At 37.2% G+C, this 14,039-nt stretch overlaps 1 protein-coding gene across 13 annotated transcripts in view; it reads left to right on the top strand.

Annotated features, from left to right (window-relative positions):
* Positions 1 to 14,039, top strand: part of ptprk (protein tyrosine phosphatase receptor type K) — a 117,176-nt gene that overhangs the window by 79,185 nt on the left and 23,952 nt on the right. For all 13 annotated transcript variants that reach the window (XM_044376469.1, XM_044376470.1, XM_044376471.1 and 10 more), the window contains 9 exons: positions 3,326 to 3,508; positions 3,826 to 3,945; positions 4,425 to 4,534; positions 4,665 to 4,866; positions 4,995 to 5,100; positions 5,605 to 5,674; positions 5,959 to 6,081; positions 6,676 to 6,750; positions 7,085 to 7,121. In XM_044376469.1, the coding sequence (XP_044232404.1) occupies positions 3,326 to 3,508; positions 3,826 to 3,945; positions 4,425 to 4,534; positions 4,665 to 4,866; positions 4,995 to 5,100; positions 5,605 to 5,674; positions 5,959 to 6,081; positions 6,676 to 6,750; positions 7,085 to 7,121 (1,026 nt within the window). The remainder of the gene's footprint in view (positions 1 to 3,325; positions 3,509 to 3,825; positions 3,946 to 4,424; positions 4,535 to 4,664; positions 4,867 to 4,994; positions 5,101 to 5,604; positions 5,675 to 5,958; positions 6,082 to 6,675; positions 6,751 to 7,084; positions 7,122 to 14,039) is intronic.

Here is a 14,039-nt window from a genome sequence, read left to right on the forward strand (position 1 = left end):
TTTCTTCCTTTCTTTCTTTCTTTCTTTCTTTTTTTCCTCTATTTGTCCATATTCTCGCTGTCTCTCCTCCCACCTTGCTCTACCCACTTTCACTACCTACAGTAAATAGACAGAGATAAGCAGCAATGCATAATGGAGAAGGGGAATTGGGTTTTGAAATGCAGGTTAGAAGTGTGTGTGTGTGTGTGTCTGTGTGTGTCTGTGTGTGTGTGTGTGTGTGTGTGTGTGTGTGTGTGTGTGTGACAGGCAGCTAGTCATATATTTAGTTTTAATTCCATGTTGAAAACCGTCTCCGAGTGAAGCAGTGTTAGCATCAAGAGACCCTGAAATCAATACAATTTATTACACTGCCCTAACGGTGTGTGTGTGTGTGTGCGTGCGTGTGTGTGTGTGTGTGTGTGTGTCCTAATAGCTAGGTTTATGGTGAGGATCACAAGTATTGATTTGAACAGCAAGAGAGACAGATGGGAAAAGACCAAGACAAGTGAGGAAGAGAAAGAAATAGAGGGAGAGACAGGCAGGACAGGCAGTAGGTCTCCCCTTCATTCCATTTAAATGTCAACCATCCAATAACAGGTTGAAGCAAAAATGAAATGCTCTGAACCCTCAGCTATTAACACACATACACACACACACACTCACACACACACACACACACACATACAGTTGAGCAATAATATTTGCACAGCAGACAATTACCAGCCCAGGTGTCTTCATATCCTGCCTTTCTCTCTGTCTTTTTTCTTTCTTGCTCGTTTTCTTTCATATGTCTATATGTCTCTTTATTAGTGAGAGAGTAAATGACTGAGCAAACCAGGACATGTTTGTATTACAGCTTACAGCTCTGTGTGTGTGTGTATGTGCGTGCGTGCGTGTGAATGAGAGTTGTGTTTGTGCCCTTGACGATGCATTCTTATTATGGGAAGTTTTATTGAGATTTGTGCACACACACACACACACAGACACGCACATGAACACACACCTATATATGCTCTGACCAGATTTAATCTTGATTCTGTCACAACCTGAAGTGCATGTGTGTGTTTGTTTGGGTAATAACCGAGTGTGAGTGTCCATGCCGGTGAGTTTCTGTGCATGTATGGGTGAGTGACAGGCAGATAATGGGTTGTCAGAAGAAGCGACAAGTTTGTGTCCTTGTGTTGTCTCCTCTGAGAGAGGAAGACCCAAGGAAAAACAGAGACAAGGAGGGGTTGGGGAGAGACTTTGCGTCTCTATTTAAGGTGAGCTGTTTTTATTAAAATCCTGGAAGGACATAAGGCATCAGGTGGGTTACACCAAAATAGAGATAGAAAGAGGAAGAAACATCAACAGGTGATGGAATCACTATCACTTTGAAGGAAGACCTGTCAGTTTATGACAAGGAACAGCAAACAAAACTTTTAATTAAATATGCTCGACTGTAATAGATTCCACTTTAGTTTAGGGACGTTCAGAGCTAATCTGCAAGATCAGAATATGAGTTAATCAAAGCATATTTTGTATTGGTTGCATTATGCTTGATAAAAGAGATTTTCTTTTGTCATTATAACCCTGGTGCTCTGGATACATCAACTGTCAAAAACTCATTGCACTCAGTTGGGGACCTCTGAGTGAGCCGAGCTTCAGAAATGCTAGATTACAAAACATTGATTCATCTTTTGTTAACCATAGTGGTAAAATGTAACATTGTGCTAGTAAAAGTACATCAACTGTACTTAAGTACACATTTTAGTCACTTATAGAGTTGCAACAATTAGCCAATTAGTCGATCATCATCATCAGAAAATTAATGAACTATTTTTGATAATCGAGTAATCGTTTCAGCCCTTTTTCAAGCATAAATGACAAATATTTGATGGCCACAGCTTCTCAAATGCAAAGACTTTTTTTTTTCCTTTTCATATATGACAGTTAATTCAATATTTTTAGACATTTTACATTTTAGACTGTTAGTCAGACAAAACAAGCAATTACAAGACATCACCAAACCTTCTGAGAAATTGTGAATGCCATTTGTTTTACATTTCCTAGTCTAAACAATTAATTGACTTGTCAAGAAAATAATCAGCAGTTTAATTAATAATGAAAATAATCACTAGTTGAACTTTACTTGAATATTTCCTTTTCATGCCAGTTTATACTTCTGCTCCACTACACGTCAGAGGGAAATATTATAGCTTATGAAATATGATATAATGGTATTTATTACACTACCTAACAGTATATGAAATATAGCGCTACATTGACCAATTACCCTCATTACTGTAAAATACCACCCACACATGAAAACACAAGCAGCTCAAACTGAATCACAGTTCTTGTGGTCTTCATGTAGAATATCTGTTTTATTTCTGAGAAGATGCTTATGTAGCCTCCACCTTCAACACACAATGATGCAGAACTATAAATTGTGTTTTAACCCTTGTAGCTCAGGTAGTAACAGTTGTGTGAGTGAAAAAGCCTCTTAGATAGAGTTGTATCTCCTCTGGAGTAATAACAGCCTTCTTGATGGAGTGATAGCTGCTCTAGTTAGAGGGGTAGTTCCCTTACTGAAGGAAATAACTCCTCTACAACGATCGGTAGCTACTAAAGGTAATGACTTCCCTACACAGAATGGCAGCTCGTCTATGTAGATAGGGAGAAACAGCAGTGTGATGAGTATGTCCTTTATGTAAAGTAGCCCACGTTTACTGTTGGCTGGGTAAACATTTGTGACACAATGTGCTGCCTGTAATATAGTGGACTGATATGAGAAGCAGAAAGCAAAGGAGGAAAGGTTTAGATTTGTGTTTGCCTGTGAATGTGCGTGTGTGTGTAGAGGTGGGTGAGGTCTGGGGGGTTATTGATCCGGTTAAATGAGCCAGTTAAGGTAATTAAAGCTCTGGGCAGGAACGAGAGAAGGTAGATTATATTGACAATAACAGTTCTGAATACACATGAAAGATGGAAACCAAAGAGGTGCCTCATAGAAGTTATTGCATTTGAGAAATAGTCGAATGGCAGTGAAATAGATGTTCGTAAAACCCTCTGGTTTTACCTAGGGAAAATGTTGACTCAGCACTCTTTGTCTTTTTGTCACATACACAATTCACAGAAATGGTAAATGTAATTGTGAGTATTTCTGAAGCTCATAAAAGTTCCTTTACACATTATTTCATCAAAGCATGATGATTATTTTCTCTTAACTGCGTGTCTTTGATCAGAATGCTACAGTTTAACACAGTTAGTTACTCAATATATCGGCATGGTGGAGGGGAAGTCAGAAATGACCTTTCCATTTTTGTTTACCTTCTTTCCTTGTGTTTTGTGTTCTGTCTGTCTATAGAACCTATGCGGACCCCTAAGAGGCTGAAGATTGCTGAGACCAGGTCTCGTCTGATAGCGGTGGACTGGGAATCGCTGGGTTACAACATCACTCGTTGTCACACCTTTAACGTCACCATTTGTTACCATTACATGACTGCAAACAACCGCAGCAAAGCTGACTGCTTGGACATGGACCCAAAAGGTTAGTAAAGAAATACTGTATGGTGAGGAGATAGTGGTCCTCAGTGTTCAAAGGTGATGTCACTGCAATGATGTCTGCAGTTAAAGAGATACTAATCATATTAGCAAGATGGCTACAGTTTTAGAAAACAGTTAGCTCAGAACCCTGATGAAGTTTTATTAACCTAGTGTTGAACGCACGTCACGTGAGAGCCTGAAGGACCAAAACAATGAGTTGAAAGTGGCTGAAATCATGAAATATGTTAAAGCATTAACTGTCATACATTATTATTTTATAATAAAGTTATGTTTTTGTTTCTGCTCTCTTTTTCTTCTCAGCACCACGCCACCTAGTGGGAAACCTGCCACCATACACCAATGTGAGTCTGAAGATGATTCTGACTAATCCAGAGGGACGAAAAGAGAGCGACGAGACTATCATCCAAACTGACGAAGATGGTGTGATATGCAAAATACATTTTCTTTACTCTCTCATTTCTTTTAAATCTATTGATTCACATTTATTTGTTGTTTGTATATTAGCTTTCGCAAAAAGGAGCTAGAGTAAAAAGTAAATTCCTCTAGTACTGTGATGCTTTGGTGCACAGCTTATTTATAGGTACTTTGACAGTCTAGGCGACACAACAGCGTTAGGACAAGGTGAATGAACAAGGCGTGTCATGTCCTTATTGTGTTGCTGATATTTTTGGGAAAGACACATTAAATTAAGAAAGGTCTTGAACTGAACTGTAACTCTGGGATACATGCAGCACTTCCATATGATTTAGGAAAGCCATAGCTATTTGTATTCCTATTGTTTGCATGTATTTACTAGTAGCTCCCTCATTTACAAAACAGAATTTACTTTTGATTTTATGGTCAATGTATCAACAGTATGGCAAAATAAAAGTGTACTTTGTTTGTGTGTGTGCTAACAGTTCCAGGTGCAGTTCCCAGTCAGTCAGTACGAGCAACTCCATTTGAAGACAGAATTCTTCTTTATTGGAAGGAACCATCTGAACCCAACGGAGTCATCATACAATATGAGGTACTATTCGCAGTAGCAGTAGGAATAATAATTGTTGCGGTGTTTGAATAAGTAGAGCTAAAGAGGCAAGCCAGCAGTGTAGTTGAACAACATGTAAAACCTAGATCTCTGTCTCTCTGCCCCACCACAGATCAGCTACAGCGGTGTGCGTTCATTTGACCCTTCAGTGCCTCTCCAGCGGCCGGGACTCACAGTGTCTTTGCCCTCGAATGCCACCCATCACCTGTTTTCCCAGCTCCACCCGGGTGTCACTTACCAGCTCTCTATACGGGCATCCACCTCCAAAGGGTTCGGTCCTGCAACCACACTCAACGTGACTACTAACATTTCAGGTAGACAAATATTTGTCATATTTTTGTCAGCATATCAGCATATAAGAAAAGCATTTCTACAGATTCACATTTAGATAGACAGCAAGGTGATACATGAGCACTAACACAGACTTTTTCTCTTTCTTCAGCTCCAACAATAGATGAGTATGATGGGTCAGAGGCCTTTCTGAATGAAACTGCAACTACCATAACTGTGCTGCTCAAACCTGCTCAGGCTAAGGGAGCACCTATAAGGTATTGTACTGTATGCACATACACATACTGTATTTACATATACATTGTAGTACATACTCTTGTTTTGTATTTGGTGATAATATTGTACAGAGGTCTGTTTAGTGTTAAACAATCACAAAGGCATGAAAATGAACAAGAAACAATCTAGTTCCTTTTGGTAGTTTTTGTGAACAATGCAGTGGTTGAGCATGAACATGTGCATCACAGTTACAATTCATTATTACTCTAATTATGCCAAACATGTTATTTTCTTGGAGTTACATTGACACAAATCAAGGTTTCTTTGATTGTGGTTCTTTGACATGTGTAAAAAAACGCAAGTGATAAACAGTAATTAATTAGCAAAATTAACATAACACACTTAACTACACAATCTATTTTTGAAATGACTGACCTTAGAAATATTTTATACATCATTCTGTTGTCTTATCTATTAGTGTATTTGTAAGAAACTCAGTTAATAATGCATGTGTATTACTTTTTACATTGTCTACTTGTCTATAGTGCGTACCAGATTGTGGTGGAGGAAGTGAATCCTCGGTCACGTCGTCAAGCCTCCTCTGACTGTTACGAGGTGAATATTAATCCGCTCTACAGACATTACATTTACAGTAACACACCTTTACAACTTATCTAATATACATGTATTTAATATACATAGATTATGAAGAATTGTTTTCCTAAATAAGATTCATTTTGCAGTAGATATCCAGCCTTTGGCTGTATAGACCATTGGATCCTGAGTCTTACAGTATAAAGCAAATCTTAAAAAGTCTTTAACTGAATATACATTGCATTTGTCAGCTAGATTTATAGACATATTACTTTTAATGTAAATACGTATATCCTCTTCCCCAGGTACCTGTGTCCTACCACAGTGCGTCTAGTGGTGGATCTCCATATTATTATGCAGCCCAGCTGTCTCCCAGCAACCTGCCTGAGCCACTCCCCTTCACTGTGGGAGACAACAAGACATATCAAGTAAGCCTTTTTATCTCTTAACATATTTTGTACGTAGCAAAAATGTCAAGTGAAAAGATAAGTACATAATACAGAAATTACAGTAAATGTATAACTTAGAGGATGGAGTTTGACTTAACTCGGTCCATGATAAAATACTGTAATACTAGTGGTCTTAAACGTGGTTCAACTTAAAACCAAACATACTAGAAATCTCACAGAACAAATACTTCTTCCAAGGCTGCACAATCCAGATGTTTAGAAATGTTAAATCTGAATCTGTATAGTGACCTGGCACAAGCATTATGTGCTATGTACATGCCAGACTTTCTTCATTCAAACAAGTGTAACAGTTCAGGAAAACCTGGAAAAAGTGTCTGTGCAAAAATTTCCTCTATCTTAATCTACACAAAAAAAAAAAACAATTTCAACATCAAATTTAACTGAAATCTTTTAATAACTTTTGAGATAACTCGCTAACAAATGAAAACATAGACAACCCAGTACGACAGAAAACATACCTTCTTGGTAGAGGTAGTAAGTGAAATCAGTAACTAACAATCTACATATATTTTGCCTCATATACAGTTAATAATCCCTTCATTTAATCCCCAGGGTTTCTGGAATCCTCCGCTGGCTCCAAGAAAGAACTACAACATCTACCTTCAAGCTGTTAGCAGCACAGAGCGGGTAAATAAATATTTATACATGTAAACACACACTAAACATATAGTGAACTTAAAACTCTCACCTGCTAGCTGCTGCTATGAGTAAATATACTGTATGTACATATGCAAAGACACACTAATTACACTTAAACTACGTTACAGCTTCTACCTGTAATTAATTATGACTTTTAAGATATGGAAGTCTAAACAGAATTTAAAGCAAACCTAATACAGACTTCTTAACACTTTTTAACACTTTTATATGTACAATATAAATATAAACTCACATTTTGGTATAGTGTAATGTGTGTGGACTTGGGACTGAGGTATTGTTCTTTCTGTGTTTTTTCCTTCAGGAAACTAAGACACAGTGTCTCAGGCTGGCTACTAAAGGTAAGAACACAGTGTCAATGTTGATACCACTTTCTTCCAAAAAAGGACCCTATGTCAGTGTTAACTTGACACTGAGATGCAGGTCAGGTGATACAAAATGTGTCCTGAATTTGGCTTCTTAGAAAGAAATGTGCAGAATAAATTTGTGAGTGTCACTAGTGAAAGTAACTTCATTTTTCTGATCTACTATGCTTATCCTCCGTTATTAGGTTGCTTAGTGTCAATGAATCTGATTTATTCAGTTGTTTTTCCGGCTCATAATTTTGTTTTGAATGATGTTACAGATTGTTTTGAACTGTGTTCACAATCTGATCAGCCCCTTGCTCTTATGTGAGGGTGTGTCTATAGTGAATAGTGCATTGCTGTATTATGGGTTTTAAAGAGGACAAAATAATGTTAGAAAGAAAAAATGTATTCATGTACGTGCACACAGTCTAAATATCTTGTTTTTACTAGCAGCCATATGTTGATAGATTATCAGACTGGTTTCAAATGGTGCAGATTTAATCCCTGGGCAGCCGCACACAAGTACACATGCACACAGAAACACACAGAAGGCACACGCACTGTTTTGAGGAAAGATTTTTAGAAATGCGACTGATGGATCAGAGTCGCTTAGCTTTGTGGGGTAAGAAGAAGGATAAACAGAAAAATACATGACCATGTTTTCAATGAAATCGACAATCCTGTGCAGTCATGTGGATGGTAGCGTAAAGCTTGGAAGACAACATTAGTGTTTATTTGAGTAGTAACGGAGAATGAGAAACAGAAGTGAAAAGATGAATGAAAACAATATATTTCCACTTTTGTGCTCATACTGTAACTGTAGGTTATTTTCATCCTGAGCCTTAATTTCCTCGTTCTTTAAGGCACACTGGAGGGACGGTAATGTTGGTTGGACAGACAGCAGTCATTAATGAACAAACAACAGCTTGATTTTATCAGTGTGAATGTAAGCAAATTTAACGTCAATGTTTTAATAATACATTAGACGCGGTCAGTTTCCTGTTGTGATGACACAAATCCACAATTTGAGACAGCAGGTGTGAGATAAAAGCCTATGAAATGGCAACTATAAAAGGTTGATGTCAGAGCATGCAATGAGGTGTTGTAAATGTGGCATCATGTATTTGAACGGTGTGTTTACGAGCTGTCTTGGTCCTACTGCAGTGTGGCTGGTGTCATGATGAAAAGACAAGTTATAATCACTTTTTGCGCTCAACTGACAGACCTTGATTTGCCTTTCTAGTGCTGAAGGATCGTAAAACTAGACAGTAAAAGTGACGTTATTTTTAGCACAATCAGCCATAATGACTGCAGAATAAACCATTAAGGCTGATTTAGGTGTGTATTTATATTAAAGCGTTTCAAGGGAAACTAGCTTAGTCTGTAAATACTGCTAGTCAATTATATGTACTTTCACTATGAAAATAAACATTCAATTAAAAAAAAATACATTCAAAAAAGGCCCAGATTGAAAAGAAGTGGAATTGTTGTATAAATTGATATATTTTTAGTTTATTTTTTAGCTTTCCTATTGAAATGAGTTCACTCTTGTTCTCTTCAAGTCACACAGTTCAATGTGAGCAGGACATGTAAGCTTGTAGGTTCATATGAAACTGGTCCTGTGGGACAGATCAAAGAGGAGTGGCTCAGTCCCTCCGGTGCCTGTAAAGTGTCATGTTTCCCCTCTAAAATGAGAGGAAGTGTGGGAAGTTACTGTTTCCAGTGTCATCATATTTCAAGGATTGCTGGTGGTTGGTATTAGAACAGGTGGTTACTTCCTCAAAGGCAGCTAGAAAAGATAATACTGTGTCTTTTTAGCCTGAAGAGTTGGAGGTATGAGTGAAGCCGACAGACTTCAGAGAGGATTTTAGATTTTTTTAATAAGGGAGAAATACACACTAATGGACAGAGAGGTCAGAAGACTGTCCCTTACTTTCTCTATCTGCCCCTCTGCATGTGTGTGTGCGCTCAACCGTGCATCCGGGAGGGAGGATTAAGTGGTGGTGGTCCTATTAGGTCATCTGGGGTATTGTGCATTGTCATTGTTGCCCCAGGGTGTTTTGTGTGTGTGTGTGTGTGTGTGTGTGTGTGTGTGTGGAGGGGGGTAAGTTTCGAGTGTTAGTGTACTGACCTGGATAATTTTTACAGACATTAAGAGCTACCGCTGACATTATGAGGTCAGGCTTAGAATCTTTTAAACATTGTCTTTCTTTTTGTTATGCCTTGTTTTGTAACATTTTCTCATTGTTTCTTGTCCTGACAGGAAAAACAGGTGAACTTGAGAAGTAAATGTGATACAAATTTGTGCCATTAACCAAAAAACCACACAGTCACAAATGCTACATAACATGGAACCAAAGGCAAAAGCAAGAATTTTAACCTTTAGATCATAGTCTGATATGAAACAATGATTTGGTGATTGCTAAATGTATTTTAAAAATAAAAATAAAAAGGGTTTTTTAAGGCTGATACCAATTTTGATATTAAAGAGTTTGTTAAAAATCCAATATCATATATCAGCCGCTGCTTTCACAAACCTGTAAAAGAAACAAACATTTTGGTCTTCTTTTCATAAACCCATATTATTTAAAAAAAATCCCTGAGGATCTTTTAGATATTTATCTATTTTAAGAATTATGACAACGACATACACTGAGCAGGAATTTAACAAGTGAAAAATGAACTTGTCAGTGTTCTCTAGTGGACAAACTATGTAATGCAGACGCCATTTCTAAATGACCTGAAACATGTATTTTGGCATTTCTCACAATTTCTTTTTACTTAAAGACACATATTTAAACCATTGTATCTGCAATATGCTAATATCAGCCAATATATCAGTGCAACTCTGTATTTTATATATTCAGCAGCTACCCAGTATCCTCAATAGTAATGTAGCATTCATTGGTAAATTCTGCTCTGATTCGTATCCAAATTATATCGCCTTTATCTGTTATCTGTTTGCTGAGTTCAGTAATAACCCCAAGGTCATCATCAAGAAATCTCAAGATTTCTCTGCTTTTACACTTTAAAGGATAATTGACCTTAAATTAAATTTGACATGCAGTTGAAGCTGCTTATAGTTTATTCCTCTTTGCCATCCAAAAAAACATCAGTGAGCCATGCTGTTGCACTGGGTGACATCTTCCTTCATTATGATGAACCTGAGTACTGTATATCCAGAAAACTGTGCTAGAGCTGTGCATAACTAACTAGAGTACTAGATGTCTATTAATCCACTGCTGACAATAGTCCCTAACAAATACACTATTTACACCTGTGTGATTAAGATTTACCAAAAACAACAGTTAGCCTTTTCTAAAAAAATTACGTTAAATATTTGTGACCCGTTCTTAAAGATTCACATTTTCAGTAGGAGCCAATGGGCTTTGGGTAGAGTGCTGTAGACAGGGTATTGAAGTCATGAAGTACTGATGTTGGTTTTTGTCTTTTCGTGGGATTTGCTGACAGTAAGAAAAATCTAAAATAACGCCAGCCTTGTCCTTTAAAAGCAATCATTTGGCTGACACATTACTGCTCATGCTACATCTATCAGTCCTACTTTCTAGTGTAATATTGTTACATAATGGCATTGGGATATATGGAGGCATTTCAAAGATTTCATCAGCAGAAACATTTTATAACAAAATAATACGCTAAGGTCACAAATATTGAGGCAGATAAAAAGAGAGAGAGAGAGAGATTATGTTTATCTTGTTGATATTTAGCATTAGAAGTGGATTATTGTTTGATAGACGCATTGCATTATATTGAGTTTTGTGCATATGTCTTTGTGTTGGATTATTTGGATTATCTTAATACACGATAATGTTCTTATGTTGCAGCACAAACTATTCTGGTGTTATGAGATCAGATCACTAAGTAGAGCTTAGGAGCACGAAAACAGATGCTTGCTCTCTTTCTGTTGACTTTCTGTCCATGATCAACATGATTGAAACTCCTGAAATATCATTTGTGAATTATATTCTAAACAGACGAATCAGGGAGTTCATTTAATTCTCTGAAGTCATCAGGAACAGAAATGAGTTTGAGTACAAGTAATATATGGTGATATCGGTGCAGAAACGTTGGACAGCTACAGTCAAATTGCATGACAAAAGCATTTTCCTATGAGTCCAACGAGAGCCCGACACCAAGGATAACCTGAAATACTCTGAAAGGACACACTGCTAGACACATAATCAGTCAGCGGCTCTTTATTTTTAAGGCTTTTTTAGTGGTTATTCATGTTTACAGCTGCAGAGTGTAAGCTGCAAGTGTAAGAGTGGAGAGAGTTCACAGGTTCAGTACACTTACCATAAAACAAAATGAATGAGGAGCTGAAATCTGAAAAAGAAAGCTTAGTGTTTTTTGCTCAACTGACCCAGCTCCATAAGATGGCGCAGGGCAGGGATAAACATTGTCAGCTTCCACTGATACTCTGTTACTGCCTTTTCACAGAATTTTATCTTTACGCTGAACAAGAAAATCAAGGATATTCTTTCTTGCTTACCTAGATGTCCACGATAAAACACCTATTTTAAATGATTAAGACACAGTATAAGATGTTCAGTAGAAGCAACGGCTGCATATAGAAGCAGTCTCTTTTGTTCATTATTACATAGAGATCATTTTAATGAAGAATATTACTTCTAATATCAATATTTTAATCTGTGAGCTAAATGAGCTCCTCAAACAGAACTTTTGGCTATATTTGCATCATGAATGACAGTTACCATGGCATTTGTGTTGGCACTTGCCTGACTTTGGTTTACAAGGAATATGATATTTACATGATATTTAGCACAGGGAATGATTAAACCTAACTATTTAAATACCTCATCAGAATTTGTTTTCTTATCACACTCACCACTTTACTGATGTGAGGGCTTTTTGTAAAGATATCTTCAGAAAAAACAAACATAATTCCTGAGGTGTTAGGTGGCATACTTCACCAGCCTGAAGTGATGAAGGGTTGCGTAAATACTTACAGTGCCAAGATTTCTTCATTATTTGTTCAACACGCTTACAGACAGTGCAGGAGAACTATATTTCAGAAATGTGACAGATTATAAAGGCTGTAGAAGACGCTTTAGGGTTCCTGGAAATAAGCTGGGTTTACTTGTAGGTTTGGTTTTATTTGTGTAGTTCACTGTCCTATAAGTCTTAGTGTAAAGTAATACCCCTTCTTTGGTTGTTATCATGGAGCTTTTTGACAAGAACTCACTCAGCAATAGAAAAACAAAACTGACAAAGAGCTTTTTAAGATCATTTCAATTGTTAATGTTTGATTTTCAGTCTTTCGGTTTCTTCAGCTACAAAAGAAAATCATTCACTGTTAGAACTTTGTGATTAGGCAGAAAATAATTTCAATGTCTTACAGTAGCTGTATTGAAAGCTAGAAAAATGTAGCTTGTCGATAAAAGGGATCCCTAGATGGCTGGCATCTTTTTTAATATTGGTCGACAGTTTTCAAACAGCAATGACCACAATAATCACTGTACAAGAGCACAACTTAACCCTAACCTTGCAAAGTTTTCAGTACTCTAGTGAGTGATGTTGGAGAAGTTGCAGTGTGAGAGACGCTTGGTTTTGTCTTCACTTTCGCTGTCCAGCAAACATTAACCCACTCGATAAACAGAAAATATAAAAACTCTACTACACACATCCGTCAATTTTTATGCCTCTGCACTGGCGACACCTGTGGCCAGAGGCATTATGTTTTCAGGTTGTCAGTCCATCCCATTCTTGTGAACATGATATCTCTGAAACGTCTTGAAGGAATGGCACAAACGTCCACTTGAACTGAACTGATGAACTGATTAGAATTTGGTGGTCAAAGGTCAAGATCACTGTGACCTCACAAAAAACATGTTTTTGGCCTGAACTTAAGACCTAAGACTCATACACTAATTATGACAAAGTTTCAGGATAAAATGATGAAGTGATGACATTTTATATCCAAAAGGTCAAAGGTCAACTCCACTGTGACATTGTAATGTTCTGCAAAAACACTTTTCTGGCCATTATTCAACGCCATAAGTCCATATTTCACATTTAGTCGGATACTGAGTTGGTGACACTAATCTCGGGTGCCCACCTTGAAACTGTGGTGAATATGTGTGTGAAGCATCCACATTTTAGAATTTGTAGCTTCTTTGCAGCAACATCCATATCTGAAGCTTTGTCTACTGTCACGGCTACAACTTTGTGTTTTATCAGAATCAGTTTTATTGGCCAAACATGTGAACACATACAAGGAATTTGACACTGTTCTTTGTTTCTCTCAATGAACTAGACATACAACAGAACAAAAACAACAAAGCTGAGACAAAGGGAAAGACAGTGAATAACAAGCTAGACAACAACAAAGAATAGTTTTCCAGATACACTTGACTAGGGACGTTTTCTTACCACTGTAGCTGAGAAAACGATCTTGCAATGAATGGGTGAAGAACCAGGGCTGAATGATTCACCGGAATCATAAATGTCAGTATAGTGATAACTTCCATTTTGCTACAAAGTACACTTAATACCTTTTTTTTAAATCCCTTTAAAGTCTTCACTACAAATATTATATGAGTCTGGACAGACATGGATGTAAACTGTAACTTGACTGGTTGGTGGAGGCATACAACTGCGAGGCAGTATTTCTAGTTTATTTCTACATTTCTTCAGCATCTTCAAGATATAGATTTTTTCCACTTGTCTCCTTAATGTTTTGCCCCTTTCTGTCTTTTGTCTTAGCAGCTTTCCGTAGAGCACATTCATAAATAAGCACGAAATAGCCTTTAGTTTAATAATTAGTGTGATGGACATGGCATTTGAATAGTTTTTTTTACTTTGCATCTTGTTGATACACCAATGTTTTACAAATGGGAATGCAAAATTACTTTCCCTTATGATTTTGAT

The sequence above is a fragment of the Thunnus albacares genome, chromosome 16 (genome assembly GCF_914725855.1).
Source record: "Thunnus albacares chromosome 16, fThuAlb1.1, whole genome shotgun sequence".
NCBI lineage: Eukaryota > Metazoa > Chordata > Actinopteri > Scombriformes > Scombridae > Thunnus > Thunnus albacares.